The sequence below is a fragment of the Cuculus canorus genome, chromosome 1 (assembly GCF_017976375.1).
Source record: "Cuculus canorus isolate bCucCan1 chromosome 1, bCucCan1.pri, whole genome shotgun sequence".
Lineage (NCBI taxonomy): Eukaryota > Metazoa > Chordata > Aves > Cuculiformes > Cuculidae > Cuculus > Cuculus canorus.
Window position 1 is genome coordinate 167,589,648 of NC_071401.1, and position 19,865 is coordinate 167,609,512.

Below are 19,865 nucleotides of genomic sequence, written 5' to 3' on the forward strand. Positions count from 1 at the left end.
TAAAAAAAATCAACAATCCACCTCCCCCCTTTCTTCAATCCGAAACTATGTCCAAGCTTTCTGGAGAACAAATCTCTTGGTTTCACTACAACTGCCAAAAGAACATCAGACAGTTTAAATTAGAGACTCTCTTTGGGACTATTTTCTGAATAGCTGATATGTAAGTCCAATGAAGTCATGGAAATGAAATTATTTAGTGTTAAATAACACTTACTTTACCCAGCTTTCCTTTCATGCTGTGACTTGGAATAAAGCAAATCTTTTATAGTCATTCCGATTTACCACAAAACTAAAATGTTCTTTCCTAACCAGTCCTAGTTTTTTTTTTTAAAACAGAATGTGAAATGCTAAATGAATGGTTGGTAAGAAAACCTTATAGACACCAATAAAGTCTTTATATGGGCATCTAAAAGCAGTGCACTTCTCTGGGTAGAACAGTCTTTTTACTAGTAAAGTTTTTAACAAATACGTCTGAAGCGATAGTTGAACTTTCCTGGGAAAGGTCTCTTTGCAAGTATTGCCAGTGTCTTCCCAGTATGACGGTGAACTGCATGATATTGTTCTGACATGAAAGACATATCTATATATATTATCTTCTTAAACTTTAAGTATCTTTTTAAACCTTATTTTAATCTCAAGCATGACATTGTAAACACAATGAGTTATGTTTGCCCAGAGATACTCTATCCTTTGCCCATAAAGACTGTGGAGTGTCTGTCCTTGGAGTTATTGAAAAGTTGACTGGACACAGCTGTAAGCAACCTGGTATAGCTGAGCTTGCTTTAGCAGGGGACTCATCCAGGCAAACTCAAGAGGTGACCGCCAAACTCAACAATTCTACAATTCTGTGATGTTTATTGTTCATAAACAATATGAGTATACACTAAGAATGTAGGTTTCTGTGCAAAAACCAAAGTTAAACAAAACTTCTCTTTCAATCCATTTCAGAATATACATGCATAGTAAAAGAAAATGGTTGGGTCTTATTTGGAAAGATTGTGGCAAATCATGAAAAGTAGTATTTGTTTGGTACTATATTTAAACCTCTTAACCTACATTAAAAGCACTCTTCCATAGTATCTACTATAAAACTTTACCATAAACTTTAGAGAAGTCACAGTGATATGTACTGGAGCTTTTTAGTACAATTAGTGACACACTAAGAATTCATTATAGATTTAGCTATAATCTTAAATATGTCTGCATGCAGATCAGGCCTCCAATTTGTCTTTAGGTTCTGAATCTTCTGAAGTGTTTAGCCTCTCACAGATCCTACTGGTGTCTGCTACTGCTCTTTGATGCTTAGCAAATTCTGTGTACAACACTGTTTTTTTAGTTATCTATTTAAGGGTGCAAGAAGCCCGAACATTTGAGAAGTGTTTATGTCTTTTGATTTTACTTTTGAATTTATAATATTAATCTGCATAGAACGTATTCTGTTGTCCTACCATTAAAAACTTTGGTTTCTGAATTAAAAAAAAAACATCCTAGGAACAATTTCTGATTTGTTTTCCCACCCATAAGGTCTCTAACTTTTGCTAAAAAATATTGAAATAGTTTGATCTGATATTTTAATAAAACTGAGCATGATATAGATTAAACTGGCTGAATTTTAATCACACAAGCACCCAAAAGTTTTTAAAAATACTATCATCCATGCTGGGATGAATTAGTAAAAACTTCTATCATACATAATATGACAAGAGCCAAAGCTCATTTTACCTTATTCATGTCAGTGCTTGAATATGTGACAGAGATTAAGATTCTTCATGTTACTATAATAACCTTTCTTCATTCAGGCGTGGACTTCATTTTACTGAAGGCAGTTGCAAAACTCTCATTACTTTCATAAGTTTAGGACTAGAGGCCCAAATGTATAAAAATGTGATACCATATAATTTGTATGTTGGTTGTCTTTGGACAGTTTCTGTCCTCAGTGGACAGGAATGATGTCAGCAACTAAAAATTCCTTCCCCAAAAGCGCTACTTTGTCAAGATCATGATTATTTTTATAAGAAGTTTTTACAGTCTAGCAACATTTATAACATTTTTTCACAGACAAATAAAAAAAAGATTCAATTATTTGTATTCAAAATAATATTACTATGCTCCGGTTGTCACTACATTCATCTTAGCAGACTGGTACCTGTAAATAAGTGATTACAGTAGAAACTAGGGCACATGAGGGCTATACAGCTGTCCTTGATGTGATGTTCTTGGAACACACTTTGTAAAAAACTTGGATTGCCACTGAAGGGATAATTTGCCAGAGACTAAACTTCAAACTAAATTTCCAACTGTACATCTCAGTCTTCACATGTCAGTTTTAAAGGCTCAAGTGTTATCACTAAATAAGGTAGAACTAATATTTTCTCAGAGGGATAAAGTCAAACTTTGAATGTTTCATATTATAAAGATAAGACAAATTTAATGATCAGGTATCCATTTGTGAAAAGTGATTTATAAAAGTTTCCAGTCTTGTACTAGAAACTAGAAGAATGTACAATACAATAATTAGTTTTGCTGGAAAATATAACTGCCATTCCTTAAAGTGTAAAACTTGTTTTATTACTTCTCTCATGTATATTATTATGTGCTTCCTGAAGCTGTTTTTAAAAATGTTTCAGAAACAAACTATAGAAATTATATATTTTTTTTTTCCTAGACAGTCCAAGTTTTGAAGAACAAAGCACAGAAGAGTAGAAGATGCATCCCAGGTCCTGGAGAGATATTGCATTGTCATTAAGCAGTTTAGTATATCCTCTGGATGAAAGCAACATCAACTGGAGCTCTCCAGTGGAGGAAGAGTTCATAAAGAGATCTGGACACTGCCTTGTATAATCAGCAACTAAACAATTCAGGAATAAACTATGTGTGAGGTGTGGACTGGATCCAAGTATTTCACCACTTGTCCCATCTACATTTGCTTCAAGAACTGTACTTAAGCTTGCAGGTCCAGGTCGCTGTAAAGGCAGATGTATGACTGGATAGATACGTGTAGGATGAGCATTGGTGTAGCTCAAACTGAAGATTGCATGCCTGGAGAGCAAAGCTTCAAACTTTTCTGGTCAGGACAGGTCAACAGACAGCTGGTTCAGATGAATAAGGAGCCTGCACTAGCAGCATGACAGAATTTAAACAGAATTGAGGAAATTGTAATCCCACTAGAAACAGAAATGTTTCTTGGCTCCTGGGATAGAATAACCATTTCCCAGGAGGATTTTTTGATTCCTCTGTCTTGGAGATCAAGAAGTTTAGAGGACAACTGTGGTTTGTCCTTATTATCCTTTTCTGAGAAACTCAAGTGATGCCCATATACTTCTGAAGCCGCACTGTACGGTAAGACTGCACATCCACTCACAAATACCTTCCAGTGAAATCTATGTAATACCAACTGAAAGAGGAACTGGTATAGAAAAATGTCAATTGAGTCACCTGTCAATCACTTTAAGAACAATTTACATAAGTATTTCAGCTCTTGGCTTTTATACTTTAAGGTTTGCTTTTTAAAAAGCCCTATGAAAATCTCTGCTAGCAGTCTGACTTTTTGTGTGAATAACCAATGCTACATAGTTTGGTATTCAGTTCCCCGGAAACTTTTCAGGCCTCTAGTTTCTAATATTAAATTATAATTGAATAAGGATTCAGTTCTTCTGCCTTTCCCACTGTATGTTAAATTGGATGTACTTACGTCTTTATTTATTTATTAGGTAGCAATAAAATGGTCAGTTATTACTTAAGTTGGTGAACAGATTTATTTATTTTTTTTATATTCTACTTATCTATATAGTTCTGCCATTCCAAGATCCTGAAATTAATAGCCTAAAGGTCCTGGAAATATAAGAGATTTAATAAACCTATTCATGTGTCCTTAGTCATAAAGACTTCTTCAATTTGCACTAAAATGTTTCTTTGGGAGAAATCATTCCTTACAAAGCCATCAGTTCCTGCAGCACAGGAATGATGTGTAGTTTTCTCTGCAGATTTCTATAAGAAGAAATTTTCTTCTGTTCTGTGTTATCAAACTATAGCACTCAACTTCCCACCAGTGCACATGTATGTGTGTAAAAATGCGTGCATATGAAAACATAGAAAGAACAGAACACATTGTAGAACCACAAAATGTGGGGGGTGGGGGAAGTGCGTAAGTAAGCTTAAAATATTTCCTTTTGTTAGTCAGGATCAGCTGAACGTTTATTATCTCTGGCACAAGTTTTCCTTACTTTTTCTTACACTAACCACTACACCACAAATTTCTGAAATAACAAACAGAATCGAAATCTATTCATCAAAATCCAGCAGAGTTGGATCATCAATGAATTTCTTTCATGCAGACAACAAGAGTTTACACTCACTTTTAGAAGCACTGAAAGGCTCACCTAGAAAATGTTTGGTGGGGAGAGGTTTACTGAACCAGCAATGCCTCCTGAGTGGAAGGATGTGGAAGGTGGTAACTGCAGAAATCAGGCTTCTTTCTGTGGGATTGTGTCCATGTGGGGCGTAGATTTTTCTCATGATTTTTTAAGTGAATTACAGTATCTGGCTGTGTGGCTGTGATTGCCTCACCTCCTGGAGAGGACTGAAGACTGATGGGTCTGGAGACTCTATGAGATCAGAATTTAGGCAGAGAAGAGCCAAAGCTGGTATAATTCAATCCTTATCCAGTCCCCGAGAGGGCAGCATTCAGTGTTTAACCATCCGCTGTGTAGCCTTGCACCAGCCTAACTAGCACATGTTGACATTTAGCCAGCCAAACAGGTGTAGGAGATGTAGCAAACATTTGGGAGCAATGCGAAGCCTAAGGGATGTTAAGAGGGTTTGGTATACAAAACAGGCTTTCTTTTGCAGCTCAGGGAATAACCTGCTCAGCTACAGGAGCTGTGATCAAGCGGACATGGAACTGTTTAACCCACAAAAGGAGAAGGGTGGCTTTTGAACCGTCTTTGTTATGAAGGACTTTAAGTCTGCCACTCCAATTGCTCAGAAGCGAGAGCTATAAGTTACTCCGCAGCTTGGCACAGAGCCTTGTTTCTGTTGAAGCCATACGACTTTGCAGAAAAGGAATGTAAGATTTATGAGGCCAGCAAGGGAGACTAAGCAAATGGGTGTCTGAGTCTGTAGCCCAGACATGAGGACACTTCCCTGAGAATGGCATCTCTGCAACACTGAGACCACGTAGTCAAAATAATGAATATGTGAACAGTGCCAATTATAAACTTTAACAACGCAACAGAGTGTGTAGGGGTTTTTTTGCTTGGTGTTTTTTTTTTTGTGTATTTGTTCGGGTTTTTTCTCCTCCACCTAACAATTTTACAACAAGCAGGGATGAGGCTTTTTCCTCTGAGTAAACCCTCCCCCATTCGGAAAGAAGGGGGCCAAGAGGCAGTGAGACATCTGAATGCTGTAGCTCAGATACACGTGTTATTACATTGCAACACTCATTATTATTATCACAGGGGCCATAAAATGGGGCTCTTTTCAGGACTGCTTCAGTTTCCACAAACAGCTACTGCCAGCTGAGGAATTTGGGCTGAGCAACATGTAATTCCCAACCATGATCATCAGTGGCTGCACTCCTGGTGGAAGCAGCCCCACCAGCAGCTGCCTGTGCTGCTGTGTTCTCTTCTCTGCGTGCTCTCCCCTGCTCAAAACCAAGATCTGCTGCACCCCACTGACAGGCAGCAACCCTCACGGGGGTGAATGCCCTTAGTAATGCCCTGAGTGAAGTGTGGGATGCATGAGGCGAATGGCAAGCTTACAGGGTCGGGATACTTAGTGATGGAAAATAACAGAACTCAAGAACTGTTTTTTGGAGGGAGCATAACCCAACTTTGAATGTTTTGATTTAGAAAAGTTCACTGACACTTTCTCAGGCTATGTATTTCAGGCTACTTCAGTATTTATTGGAAACCTCTTCTTTATTGTGTGGGATTTGCAATTAAGAGTAATTTTATTATTTGCATCCTACCATTATTAAAATAGGAAACAATTGTTTTTATAGAGAACTGTCTACAGTCTCCTTCCCTCTCTCACACTTTCAAAGTAAAAGTTTGTTCTCCACCTTCCCCTCATTTGCTACAGAATCAACAGTAATAATTAAAAAAAAAACCCGAAGAATTAGAGAATAATTTCTCTCAAGTGATTTTCCTGAAATATAAAAAAACAGTGCCCATTGTAATACATGACACTAAAAATACATATTTTCAAAGGTTATTCACAATTATTTTTCAGACTTGTTTTCTGTTCTACAATCTATAACTGTCATCTTGCATTAAGATCCATTTCAGACTTATTTTTATCACAGATTATTATTTTTGTGTACTTCTCACCCTTCCCATAGGAAAAAAAACAGGAAACTGAACTCCAGCCCCTTACTCAGGTGGCCTCTCACAAACCAAACCTACTGACATGTTACTACACTGGGTTTTTTTCCCAAACATTTACAACGTTTTTTCCTAGAACAGAATAAGGAACATAGAAAACCAGAAACAAATTCACAAATGATGATCAGATGCATAATTCTCCACTACGAAGATACTAAGAATTATTAAGGTCCTAGCAAAAGTTTAAAAAATAGTGCATTTCTGTAACTGCTCGTTTCAGTTTCCACCCACTCTGTAGTGAATGCATATTTCAAAGTATAACGGATATTGCAGGCTACAGATGTTATGAATTATTTTTCAATGCTAGTCACATTTTTGGTAGGGATAGATTCAGCCTCCTACTCCAAAAGTTAATACCTAAGAGTAATGATATCTTCTTGAAACTAAAAAATCAAGCAACTTCCATTCCTGCATTCTTTCTAATTGATTTTTAATTTCAAAGGTCTGGAAAGTACATGCCTTCTCAAGAAGCATCAAAGTATTTTAGAAAGGCAGAAAAATATTCTAAAATAATCAGGAGATTAAGATTCAAGAATTAAGACATTAAGTAAAAAAAAAAAAAAAAACAACAAAAAACCTAAAAATCTGTTTTCTGAACTCCTAGAATTGCCAGCTTTACATTTCCCACTGTCATGAACACCCTATCAGAGTACAGCAACTGTCTTGTGTGATCCATGCAATCTGCCAGTACTATGTGCATAATGGTTTTAGTCAAAGTGAATGCAATGCACATGTACTATCTATGAATGCTCACCAATTAAGGTGAAATATTTATTTCTTATGAGTATATACAGTAATCAGAAGAGAGCATTTCAATGACTCAGAAAAGTGAGCATTATCTAATATACTACATTTTTAATTATCCTTTGGAGAAATATAATTTGATGTTTGTCTGGCTCTCAGTTTAAGCATCAGGCAGCATATACCAATTTAAGGATACCTCCCTCAATTTTACTTTGGGATTTACCAGAATTAGCCCTGACATCATGGAGTAGCCATTAAGAGTCATTTTGGGGGAATCTTCTCTGGTTTAAATAAACATACCCCTTCCTGTTCTGACCACATAGTCATCGTACACCCCTAGTTTTATTATGACCTGAGAGCAGAGATATGTTCCTGGTTATTTAGAGTACGTTAAACATAACACGGCCATCTTTCATAAATATTGCAGGATTGTTTTCCACCTATTTTCATGCAAGCAAACAATGGATGGAGACACTCTGACTGTGTCTGAACATAATGACTAACGTTTAAATAAAAGTTGAGAATTTCCTGACTGAAGCTGGAAATCTGCACACCTGTTAGTTCCCTCTTTGTACTAGATGATGTTGTATATATGCTTGAAAGTCTTAGATATTCTAGCATTGTTACTTGCTTATTTTATTAGTCATTTAGTGATACAACTTCCCAGGCCAGCTATTACTGTATCAGTCATAGCGTCCAGTCCACAGGATATAAACTCTCTGCCATAGGGTAACAGAAGAGAAAACAAACTAAAAAAAAAGGGTCTCCTAACCCTGAAAAGAGGAAGATTTCCATTCAACTATTATTTTAAGTTCTTCCTGTATCTGAAACTTTCTGTACGTCTCATTTTATAATATATTTTGTTTTACTTTCCCTTAAAAAAGAAAGATATTCCTTTCCATTTTCATACTATTGCTTCTTTACTTGAAAGTGTTTCTATTGTTTTTGTCTTCCTGGTGTTCTTCATTGGCTTTCTCTTCTTTCATTTTTACTCTAGTATCCACTCAGTATTTAGTATCTGCCTTTTTTTGTTTTCTGGGCTGACGCTACTATACAAACTTTATTAGCAATATTCACCTTTCCTTTCCTATTATCACTTCCCAGTGGTAAGAATTAGTACAGTTGTCCCAACTGAGTGAAAATCAAAGTTGAAGACCTAATTGAACTTGTGTAAAGAAATGGCATCAGAGCTGAATGAAAACATAGCTTTTTAGTCTTCTTTGGCTAACTCACTTGTATCTTTGTTCCTACACCTCTTAGGAAATGATATTTGGCAAAGGGTTTGGTCATTGCACCACTGTACACTCTTGTCTTCCATGTCACCCTAAAATATGAATACATTGAGATTCAGTTAAGCTTCTGAGGCCCACACTGGAGCAGCAGAAGAGAAAACTTGTAGTCCAGCATAGAAAATGAGGTTGTCCTAGGCTTTCACATTTTAGATGATACAGGTAGTGCAGACAGAAACTGATTCTGGGATGACCTATTGCACATTGCCATTGTACCAATGTATTACAGAACCAAGCTGTAGCCTCATTTACACTTGCACATGTTTTAAATACGTTAGCATTTCTATAAATAATCTCTGTATTTGTATTTTTTTGCCATTAAATCCCTAAAATTTCCAAGAAATTTGGTGGATAGAAAAGATTTCTTGTTTTCACCAGTTTATTGGTTGGTTTTTTTTTTTAAATGTATTTATTACATTTCTTTTCTTATGGAAATTAAAACTGTAGGCATCATCTTCTAAGCAGATTTTGTAGCAACTCAAAGTACTCCAAATAGATCCCAGGAAACAAACACAAAGCTGGTACAGGATGGTCTCCTGGAGGTTCACTTATAAGCAGGCATGCAGAAAGCACACAAATTCTTTAATTACTGCTTTTCATCTTTTTCATTTCCTATTAATTGTCTAAAAAGTCTGCAGTAGAATTGTCTCTATAGCAAATGTAACCCTGCTAGCAACAGGGTCATTTGTACAGAGCTGTTCGAGTCCCATAAGTTGAAAGCTACAACTCAGTCTGCGCCTCCTCCTCTCCCCACCCCCACACCCGTGAAGGCATGGTCATTGATCTTAAGGTCCCTTGTGTCTGTGTTAATTGTTTCCATCCCTTTGCTTGTAGAGAAACAAATAAGCAAGTTCTATTCCATCTACCTACTTGGCCTTCCTAGTGAACACAGTAGGACAATAGCGCTTGGTGTGAAATAAGCCCTTAAATATAACACAACTGATGAGACACAGAATTCCAGCATTTTCCAGCATTGTTTGTCAGGTCAGGCATGTAAAGAAGGAGAAATAAGTTGTTGTGGTTTTTTTTTTTTTTTTAATTGCAATCCATTTTGGAGTATATGTTCTTAGATTTGAAATTTAGGAAAAGATAAAAGTATATTCAGAAAAAATACTCTTTTTTTTTTTTTTCTGTAACATGACAGATCCATGACATGAGTAAAACAAAACACAAACCAGTGAGTCCGAAGTTAAAAAAATGGTGACACTCTAAAATCAGGGTTAGAGAGACATGTTTAGAAAATCTGTTTAAAACTGGAATATTTTCTAAATACAGTGGTAAACTGATCTCTGCAAGAAGAGTATTCTGGGGCAGCTGGGGACTAGTATTGACAGTTCCTTGCTGTTATCATTGGTGGTTTCACATAAGACACAAATTCCTAGGTCTCCTCCTTGTTGGCAGTGGACTCTCAATGGCCATTGGGAAGGAACCTTTGGACTTTTTAGCTCTTCTTAAGATTTGACAGGGAATCTTTCACATTTGAAAGCACAGTCTTTACATTGCATAAACACAGATCGTTTTTGAACAGGTTTGTGTCTTACCAAGTAATGCACCATATAAAGGTATTAAGAACATACTAAACATACTATAGATGTCCATAAAACTAGAAAATGTCAGAAGTAAATATTTAGTATGTTTTTAAGCACTGCAGTTGCCTGCTATGACCTATAATAATTTACTCACAGCTTACGAGCCATCTATTAGCAATTTATTAGTGCACTGGGAAATTTTAGAAATGAATGCTTGTCACACTGATACCTGAAAGGAGTTACTTTTTGTATCACTTGAACTTGGCAGTTAGGATTTCCCTTCCTGCCACTAGGCTTTCTTAAATGACATTTCCTAGTCTGAAAAAAAAGGAAAAAAACCACACAGAGTGAGTAAGCAGCTAAAAGAAGACATAATGCATTTAGAGTGGACTAATTTTCACCTAGAATCATGTTTATCAACTGGAACTGGAACATCAGCAGTTCAGGCTGTGATGCAAAAAGGCCTCTCTGTTGCTACTACATTGGCAAAAGTTAATGACTTTTTGTTAATATAAAGCAGTCTACATCCGGGCCAATATAACCCTTTCCTTAACAACTTTTCAAGGGTGTTTTCTCATTTTTGGGTCCTTGACAATATTTTTTTCAGGATGTACTTGAGTACAGGGCTTTAATTCATGCTTTAACTTCTAAGACATCCAAAAAAATTATATCTAACCAGAATATATACAAAAAATTCAATAATCCAGGGTAAATGTATTGCAAATTAATACCGGTAACCCAAATTTATTTTTTCCATGCTTGGATGTTATCACAAAACAATTACTCTGAAAGTAAGCTATATAGCCCCAAGTGTTCATTGAGGCTCTGTGCTGGCATTTTAATTGTCCAAGAGTGATGTATCTCTTCTGCCACTGATGTGCACCTTAGAGAGGATGAACTGCCCCATGGAGTGACTGCCTAACTCTCCTTGTGGCTGTGAAAGAAGCCTAGTTGACTTTTCAACAGCTAATATCACTTGAAATCACTCCTATATTACAGATAATACCTGTAATACTTCCTATCGACACTCCTTCACGGTCTCCAGAATGTCAGAGTACTACAGTTCACCCAGTTAGCACGTGGAAAGCCCAATGCCTTGGTTTTGATGGTAGCGTAAGTTATGTTTGGCTCAAGAATATTGTTCAGAAAGGCATTTATTCTTCAGTTTCAAGGCCCTGGTATTGTGACACAGAGGCTGCTCTCTGTATAAGTGACTACATACTTTCATGGTTCCATTTTTATCAATAACATTTTTGCTAAATGGTTCAGTTCATGGAATCAAGGCATTTCATGAGTCTCAGCTTCTATTAAACGTAAAAGGAATAAGTCTCTTATTATTGTTAGAAGAAAAAAAATCATAAAACATGGAATAACATGTCCTAAAAGCTTAACAATTACAATGTAAGTTAACAAAAACTTTTATTTAAAAATTGTAATTGTTAATATCTGTTCATTTAAGGATCCATGTTTTCTCTTGTTATATCTTTAGAAACCTGTAGGACTTTAAGCTAAACATTCAGCTTTAAAAATGAGGGGTTTGAAAGGTTGGTAAACATCCAAATAATGGCAAAGATTCTAAAGCTATATACACAATAGTAAGTAATCCTATCTGTTTTCTTAAACTCATAAAATGAACAAGACTGATGACCAGTGAGGTACATATTATTTTTCTTTTAAAAGTTTTATGTTGACAACAGAGGTTCAAATCAAGGTATATCTCAAAGAAGATAATTTCCTTTATAAGAGATGAGGTTTTGAAGTGGAATCATGACCAGAAAATGGGTGTTCAGATGTTTCTGGAAGATTTCATACAAGGAGATAAATCATCTTTTGACAACAAATAAATTAGCTGTTGTCACATTACTATGGTTCAGGTACTGAAGAACCATCAGTTAACAATGTAGATAATGTATGTGTTCAGATAAACTGTCCCATGTAATCAGACCACTGGAATGCTTTACATATTTGTGAGCATTTCACCCACTGATCTCAACGTGCTTTTCAAACACACACACACCCCAACACCCTTGCTGAGCTCTAATATAGAATCATAGAATCACCAGACTGGTAAAGATCTCTTGGATCACCGAGTCCAACCATAAAACTGTCTTTACAGTTGGAGAAATCCTGCATTTCTGAACTGTGAGTAAAACTCCAGTTTAAGCTCTAATACTGCTTGAACTTTGATTACTAACATCCATCTCCCACACCTTTTGGAGACCGTAAAACCCCCACGGATGCACATGTCAAGAGGGTTGGATGGAAAGTCTTATGTACTGTGAATTCTCCATGGAAGGCAATCTCATCACATCCTGCAGAACGCAGGCACTGTTCACATTTTAAGGGTCTGCCAGACTTACCTGAAGCTGAAATAAAACTCTGAACACCACTCCTGAATGCACCTGTGGAGCATTCTGCAATCTGCTGCTGAATAATCACACATGCATCCTCCTGCCTACCAGGGCACTCTGGGAGGAACCCTTTCTTGAGACTCCCGCTGAGAGAATGAGACTTTAAATGGAACAATTAATCTTTGCTTGGGCATTAACGAGGCATGTTTGCCTAGCCAACTGACTGCACATCTTCCCCGTATTTATTATTTTCAAACATGAAGAGCTGCCTTTAGCCAGCTATATTGGCTACTCCCCACCTGTAGAGTGTGCTAATAAGTGAGATGCTTATGATTCCTATGGAAAGTCTGCCTATAGCATAGTAATGACTTATACTGAGGTATAATTAAAAAGAGAACCTGTGGCTTCTTTTTAGCAACAGAAAGCAGATTCAGAAAAGATAATGCATTTATAAAGACACTGAGGTGGTCTTGATGAGATCCTTGAGCCTGTTGCACAAAGGTAATACATCTCATAAAAGGTAGGCAAATGGGGTTCTGCTCTCAATCTGTCAGTAACTGCAGCTCAGAGAGAATTCTTCTTTAGGGTGTGAGAAGGCAGCATTCTCCTTCCTGCTAACTCAGCTCTTGGCTTGGATGCAAAATAAATTAATTCGGAGGAATGAGCTTAGGAAGATGTGACTGAACCTTAAAAGTATAAGAATGCAAAAGTTCAGCTGACAAGAGTGTAATTGGAACAGTGGGAATTTTTTTCACTGTTTTTAATAAATTTGAATAGTTTTTTTGTTTTAACTATTCCCATCCAGTGCTTGAGACTAGGGACAAACCTCATCTCTGGACCTTAGATGTGATAGTTTTCTCGTTGTTTATTCATATAACACTGTGGCAGACAGTTGCCTTTTTCCTTATGAAGTAAGAGTTTAAAACCAGTAAATGTCCCTTTGGGCACAAAAAGAATCGTGCTGAGGAGGACCTCTGCATTAATAGCTCACATTAGGATCCTCCAACCACCTCGATCTGACATGCCTCTGCACCCAGAGGCCTGTGGCTGTAAAGAGCCTCCCTTCCACGCCAGAGAGTGAGTGGTAGAAAGGACCCTGATCCAGATTTCAACCTTCTTTTGTGGGGCTTAATTTAGTAAGCTCTTAATATATCCCTAGGAGGAGTCTTGTTATTGCCTGTAGTTTTCCTTCAATTAGCGTCCAAGACTAGATGACTAAATTTGATAATTTTGAGGAGGGGGAAGTAGCTAATTTAGTTGGGTTGGAAACACCCGAAGCTGAAGGGAGAGGCAGGCCAGGAACAGTGGTTTGCAGGGAGGTAGAACTGTCATTGCTCATTTCATGGCTCTCATGTGCACATTGCCTTCCTGATTGCGGCGTCTCAAGGACCTTTCATCCCACAACCCAGGAGCGTGTTTGGTCATCCTGGCAGGATCTCCTCAGTTTGCAACAAAATCGAGCTTTGGGGCTAACTCCTGGTGTTTGTCATATCATTAGGTAAATGTGATCATGTGTGAGTCTGAGTCTGAGTCATGCAGAAATAGATTCAAAGCTAGAGAAAAGCAGAGTGGAGACTGGATTTGCCTGCGAGCAGGCAGCACAAACAGCCATCCCGTCCTTGCTCGCAGGCACGGCCATTGGACCTGCGCCTTGGTGAGCCTCCTACCTTGGCCATGGCCCATCAGGGGCTGTTGTAGCCACATGTGACATGGATGGATGAAAATCAATGCCAAGGCTGGGGAACTCTGAATTATTATTTCTTCCTTGAGCTCTGCCAGGGAAATGATACTTATTTTTCAGGGCTGCATATTTTAAGCCCAGGGAGATATCTCTTCCTTTGTGCCCCAGGGCTGGATGTTTTCAGCCCAGATGTCTCAAAAGTACAATCTTTTTCATTGCAGTATCTGCAGCACATGGGTTTAAATCAAGCTCAAAATATATATCTTTCTTATCACACTTCTCAAAATTATCTGGGAAACACAGACCTGGAGCCTTAATTGCCATATTTCTGAGCCTCCTTTTTATTATGGGACTCAACCCGGAATCATCTGTAGGCAGTGAATTGTAGTGCATCCCTTTTGAAACTGTGCATGTAAAGGAGAATACAGGAGCAAGTACAGCAACAAAGGGTCTCTGTGCGAATATCTCTACCTTTTTACCAAGTGAAAGCTCTTTGCATTCTGCAGAATTGAAGCTGACTGGGGACAAGTTCCCAAAATAACTTAAATTCCATAGCATTAGCCAGTGTAACATCAATAAAACTTAAAACCTTCATGGTATGTGGGGCAACCTCCTCCCCACTCCCCACCCCATGTTTGCTACTATCTGGTACTTAAATGGTAAAAAAGAAACTATCTTTCAACAGGGACAGTACTGTGAAAGCTTTATGAATGCATGGCTAGGTTAGTTCGTGCTCATTTTTTGTAACTTGGCTTGCATTGTTCTCTGGGTCTTTGCCAAACATATCTATTGCATAATTATGTGGCTTGCTTTAATAAATTCACAGACGTTTCTAGGGATGTAACTAATGTTCCCCCCTCCTTTCTGTAGTTATACAACACCCACCATAACGAGACCCAAGTCCTAATAGGTGGGTGTGTGCCATGATTTACAGTATCAAAGCTAATGCTATAACATAGGAAAATAGAAACACTTAGCTATACATTTAAGCAGCAGAAAGAAGACTTTTTTTTTAAAAAAATAAAATCTTTAAAATCATAAGAGGAGTTATTTTTCTGTCCACTGAATAAATTGCCTAATTTCCTTGTAAGCAAATCCAACTTTATTTGGTTTTCTGCAGTGCACACTGACTTAGACTGAATAACGCTGGCTTAAACCAAGAGCAGCCTCACTGAAGTCAACTTCATTACTTGAGATTCTGCATGGGAAAGTCAAATACAGTGATGGCAGGCATGGATTCACACCCTGCTGTTCTCACTGTGCAGACAAGCTCTTGTACGTCAGGGAGTAAGGGAAGTTTGTGAGAAAGGTTCTCACAGTTTCAGCTTGAACAGTGTCTATTTACTAAGGAGCTCCAACATGTGTTCACTGTTTTGGAGTGTTTCCAAGCTCTTTCCTCCAAAGATGTGGTTCCATCATATCTTATTCAGGCCTGGTTATTCCATTCTCATGTATTCCAATGGAAATGGGATGATTTCTATGTTGAGGTACTAGACAATATGATTAAGGATGTTGGAGCATGGACTACGCAATTTAGAATTTTTTAAAATGTTTCCATCCCCACATCCCTGAATTTGTTTAATATGCATTTAAAGGAACGTCCTGGAAAAGTTATTTTCTTTGCAACACAAATCTGTGGTCTTTCAAAGAACAGAAACTACATACACAAAATTTACATTAAAAAAAATCAATTCTTCTTGGTCACAACAAAGGTCTGTCATGTCAGGGCTTTATGGCCTACTTCATGTGCTACATTCTAGTTAACAGTAATTGCAGCACATTTCTTTAGCAAAAAAGCAGTTATGGAGTGGCTGTGCATCACAGCCTCACAATCTCACCGGCAAACCAGTCGCTAGAATGTAAGTACATACCCTATGAAGATACTAATGGGCTTACCTAGGTCAGAGCACTGCACCACACGAAGATGGCACTGGCAGCGGAAGGGGCACACTGGTCCAAATCCAGATATGACAGGGTCGTCCGTTGGAGGCATATCAGCTGACCCTTCATCCTCCAGCATAAAGTCAAAGAGGCCCTGCTGGTGGAATGGCTTGGCCAAGCATACCGGCAGCAGTAGGACGAAGAGAAGAGCCAGCTTCATGGCTTAGTTCATTGACTCTGGGCAGAACCTAAGAATCAAAGAAGGAGTTTTACAACAAAAAGTAGCAGTTTCCCATAGCTGCACAGTTCCTGCTGAAGGAGGTCCAGCATATCCACCAATTGCATAACTGTTCCTTTGAATAAATGAAAACTGAATTGTGAAAATAGGGCAGTTATGTGATAGGAGTCTGGTAACCGCTTGTCAATAGGTTTCTTTTTTTTTTTAAAGAACAGTTTAAAAGCAACTATAAACACATCTGTTTGCATATTTAGAGTAATATTTATTAGGAACAGGCAGCACTGTCAACTTTGTTATGCAAAACAGTCAACACAATAAGCCACATTTTCCATGTGTCTGCTTTCTGCCAACGTAACAGTCTATTTGATTTCATTAGCATTCGTTTCATAGCAATGAGTTTGTCCCCTGGGGACGAACCTGAGGTTCCTAAGCTCACTGTAATGCAGTATTTCATGTCTTGTGAAATATTTTTCTTAAAGTGCCAGTTTGCTGTGTGTTTTTAAAGTGCCAGTTTGCTGTGTGTTTTAAATTACAGCCTAGTAAAACCGACTGAGAAAGGGTAGGGTCTAGTGACAGGATGGAGAGGGCAAGATCTTTAGTTGTTTAAAGGAGCTATACTTCTTTCCCAGTTTAAACAGCACAATAAAATGGAATACAGTGTTGTGTTATATTGGATAGTCTTGGCTTTCTTTCCATATTTTTGGCCAGGGGATTTTATGATATAAATAATGCACCCTGAAAATCCACTGCTTTGCACTGCATAAGCATCTGAATTGATGCTTGTAGCTTTGTCAGCATATTTTCTAAAGAGACTTCAGGGTCTCATTCTGCAGACTTTAATGCTCAGAAGCAACTTTACGCATACATTGCCATAGATATTAACAAGTAAAACTGGTTGAGTACATGCTCTCGAGACCTAGGCCCAAATGCACTTCAACACACTATACATAGTGCTACCTATGTACCTGTGCACTAATGAGAAATCAAAAAACAGCTCTTTGCAGGTTTTGTATCAAGGCTGCATAGATCACCTAATTTTCTTAAAGTGATTTTATTTTACTATTTATTTTGCATAATGAATCCTATCTTTTACAAACTTCCACGAGTCTTCAAATAACCCCATAAAAAAAAAACAAAAAAAAAAATTAGAAACCTGGCTTCAAGTTGCCAAATGGCAGAAAAATAAATTTTTCATTTATTTAGGAGACTTTTCTTAAAATGGGTGGCTTAGTCCTGAATACAGATGTTTCTCTTTGCAATTAAAGCAAAAATGTCCACTGCTTCTTCAAGTCAATAACTTCTGAAATGCCTTGTCTGGGCAGCAGTTGGGAATAATTTTTTTTCTAGTAGAAGTTATGTAAGAATTAGGTGTATGGTGTAGCATTTCTAAGGTCCTTATCAACAAATATTTTCTGTTCCTGAAGCAGACGTATTAGCTACTGCCTGTAGTGAGGGGTTTCGCAAACCCCAGTGTCAAACAGAGGGTCAGAGCATCTTAGCATGTCCTGTTGGCACCGCTCAGTGCTGTGTAAACTTGTGCCATGTAGCAGGGGCAGGATATCCTCCTGCGCTTCCTCCTGCCCTGGCACCCCACTGACATCAGGGCTGTGTCTTTTCCCCAGCAACACCCCTACGATGCATGCAGGGTACACACAGGAAAGTAAGGATGTCACAGCAAGGTGGGTGTTAATACATGGTGGTGAATTATTACCATGGTTTAATCGAAAACATGATTTTTGAAATAATCATTATGATGTACAACTGACAGTAAAATAATGCATTTTATTAATAGTCTGAAGCAGGAAGACAGATTTGCTAGAACAACATCATTCATCATAATAAGCTGCCTTATGTAAATGGTCAATAAAACATTAGCCATGTAAAGATTATTTCTCAGAAAGTACATTAACATCAATAAACATTGGAAATACCGCTCATAAACTCTAGCATGGCAGTTAATACTTTCTAATGAGGTACCCCAGCTCTTTTTTACATATTTGTATATGTTTAAAATATTTTTATATATTTAAAACTGCTTCTACCCTGCCCCCCCACCAACCCAGCCTCCCCTCAGTCACTGTTGAAGCACCGTCCATCCCAAGAATTCACAATCAGGAACTTATCTTGGAGTTAAATTACTATCCCCATCAGAAAAAAAAAAACCAAAAAACCCAAAACAATTCAAAGGCACTTTGGAAGTGTCTTTAAACTTCTTATTCACATTAGTATTGATGACTTCATTTATCTCAGTTAAACCCCATAGAAGGCCTTTTCCTTTGGTCCCTGTTTTGTCAAAACTGTACTAAAATCAGTAAGAGTTGGGTATGAAGGAAACTGATAGGACAACAAAGGATATCAAGGATTGACTCTGAAGACATAAAGTAGCAGACACAAACAACATATTAATCTGTAAATAGAAATAGATATGTATATGCATGTCTTTATTCATATATATGTTCATACTGCAGGCACACATATCTGTTCCTATTGTTTGCACATGTAAACAAGCATAAGAAGTTAGAAAAAAGAATATACAAAACTGTACTAGTAAGAAATGTTTACATTTTGCTTACAAAAAAAGAGAGAGAAGGGAAAAAAGCCTGGACTCTTAAAGGTCTCTGACACAATACTTATGTCTGCAGGACATAACTGTTTAAATTGGCTTTAATTATGTGTTTACAATGAGGAAGACTTTTCCACAAACAGAGGAAACTATACCGTACACTTGGCCACATTTCAGTTTAAAATACCACTGGAAATATGCTTCATCAGTTCACGTCACCACTATATTGGTGGTCTTCTTGTCAGTTTACCTTAATATTAAGTTTAAAATACTTATTCCTCTATTCTCAGAAATCTTTCAAAATGCCACAAAAGACAAAGTAAACAGTATGTGCAGTTTCAAAAGAAATCTCCCGTATTATACATTTTACCCATTGTATGTAGTAAAGTCTAGATTGCAAGCATAGAAGCTGGAAGTTTTAAAGAGAATAAAACTCTGTTAAAAAGAGTTTCAACTACAGTAATTTTCTTTTCTACTATTCCATTCATAGGAACCTTCTTTAAATATGAGTCCCTCGTTTGTACACTGCATTGTAGCACTTTCTAACATTACAAAGGCATACACAGAGCCCTCTTAACTAACAACTACGTATTTTTTTCTCTGAAATTGAAACTATATTCATTCATGTTTCAAATATATATGAAGAAATCCGAGTAAGAAAGAAATCACCGAGAGAAGTTTAAAACAGAAATGTAAGAACTCACGTATTTTTTACACTCACTACATCACCGATTATAAGCACTGGATTGCAAACAGAGACTATATGCTGCAAAAGTTTACAGTAAGAAAAAAGAAAGGACTATAGCAGTGCTTAAACAAATCAAAACAAGAGACAGACCAGTTAAATAAACAGTAGGAAATGTGCACAGTCCTTGAGAATGCATTCTCATGTTCCCCAGAAACAAAAGTGCTGGATACAAAACTTAACTTTGCTAAACATTTAGTAGGATTTTTTCCTTCCTTCTCTTAAAATTCAACTAGTTCTTGCCGTAGACTTGCCTGAAATTTTATTAGTACAGCATAGTTCAGGAGAATTACTGAAAACCGTACCTTTAATCCAGGGATTTGCAACAGGAGCTCTCAAAGCTGAGATGTAATTAAACTAAATATTCAACCCAGGCAAAAGGCTTTGCAGGTGTGGAAAGGAGGAGGGGGTAAGTTCAGCTCAGTGACTGTCACTTGGTGGAAAACCCTCCTGCTTCTATT

The 19,865-nt window shown here is 37.5% G+C and overlaps 1 protein-coding gene across 1 annotated transcript in view; it reads right to left on the minus strand.

The window, feature by feature from the left end:
- Nucleotides 1-19,864, minus strand: part of DCN (decorin) — a 40,814-nt gene extending 20,950 nt beyond the window's left edge. The window contains exons 1-2 of the mRNA XM_009559926.2: nt 19,710-19,864; nt 15,874-16,106 (exon numbers count right to left, since the gene is read on the minus strand). Coding sequence (XP_009558221.1) covers nt 15,874-16,078 — 205 coding nt within the window. The 5' untranslated portion in view covers nt 16,079-16,106; nt 19,710-19,864. The remainder of the gene's footprint in view (nt 1-15,873; nt 16,107-19,709) is intronic.
- Between the last annotated feature and the right edge of the window lies 1 nt (nt 19,865).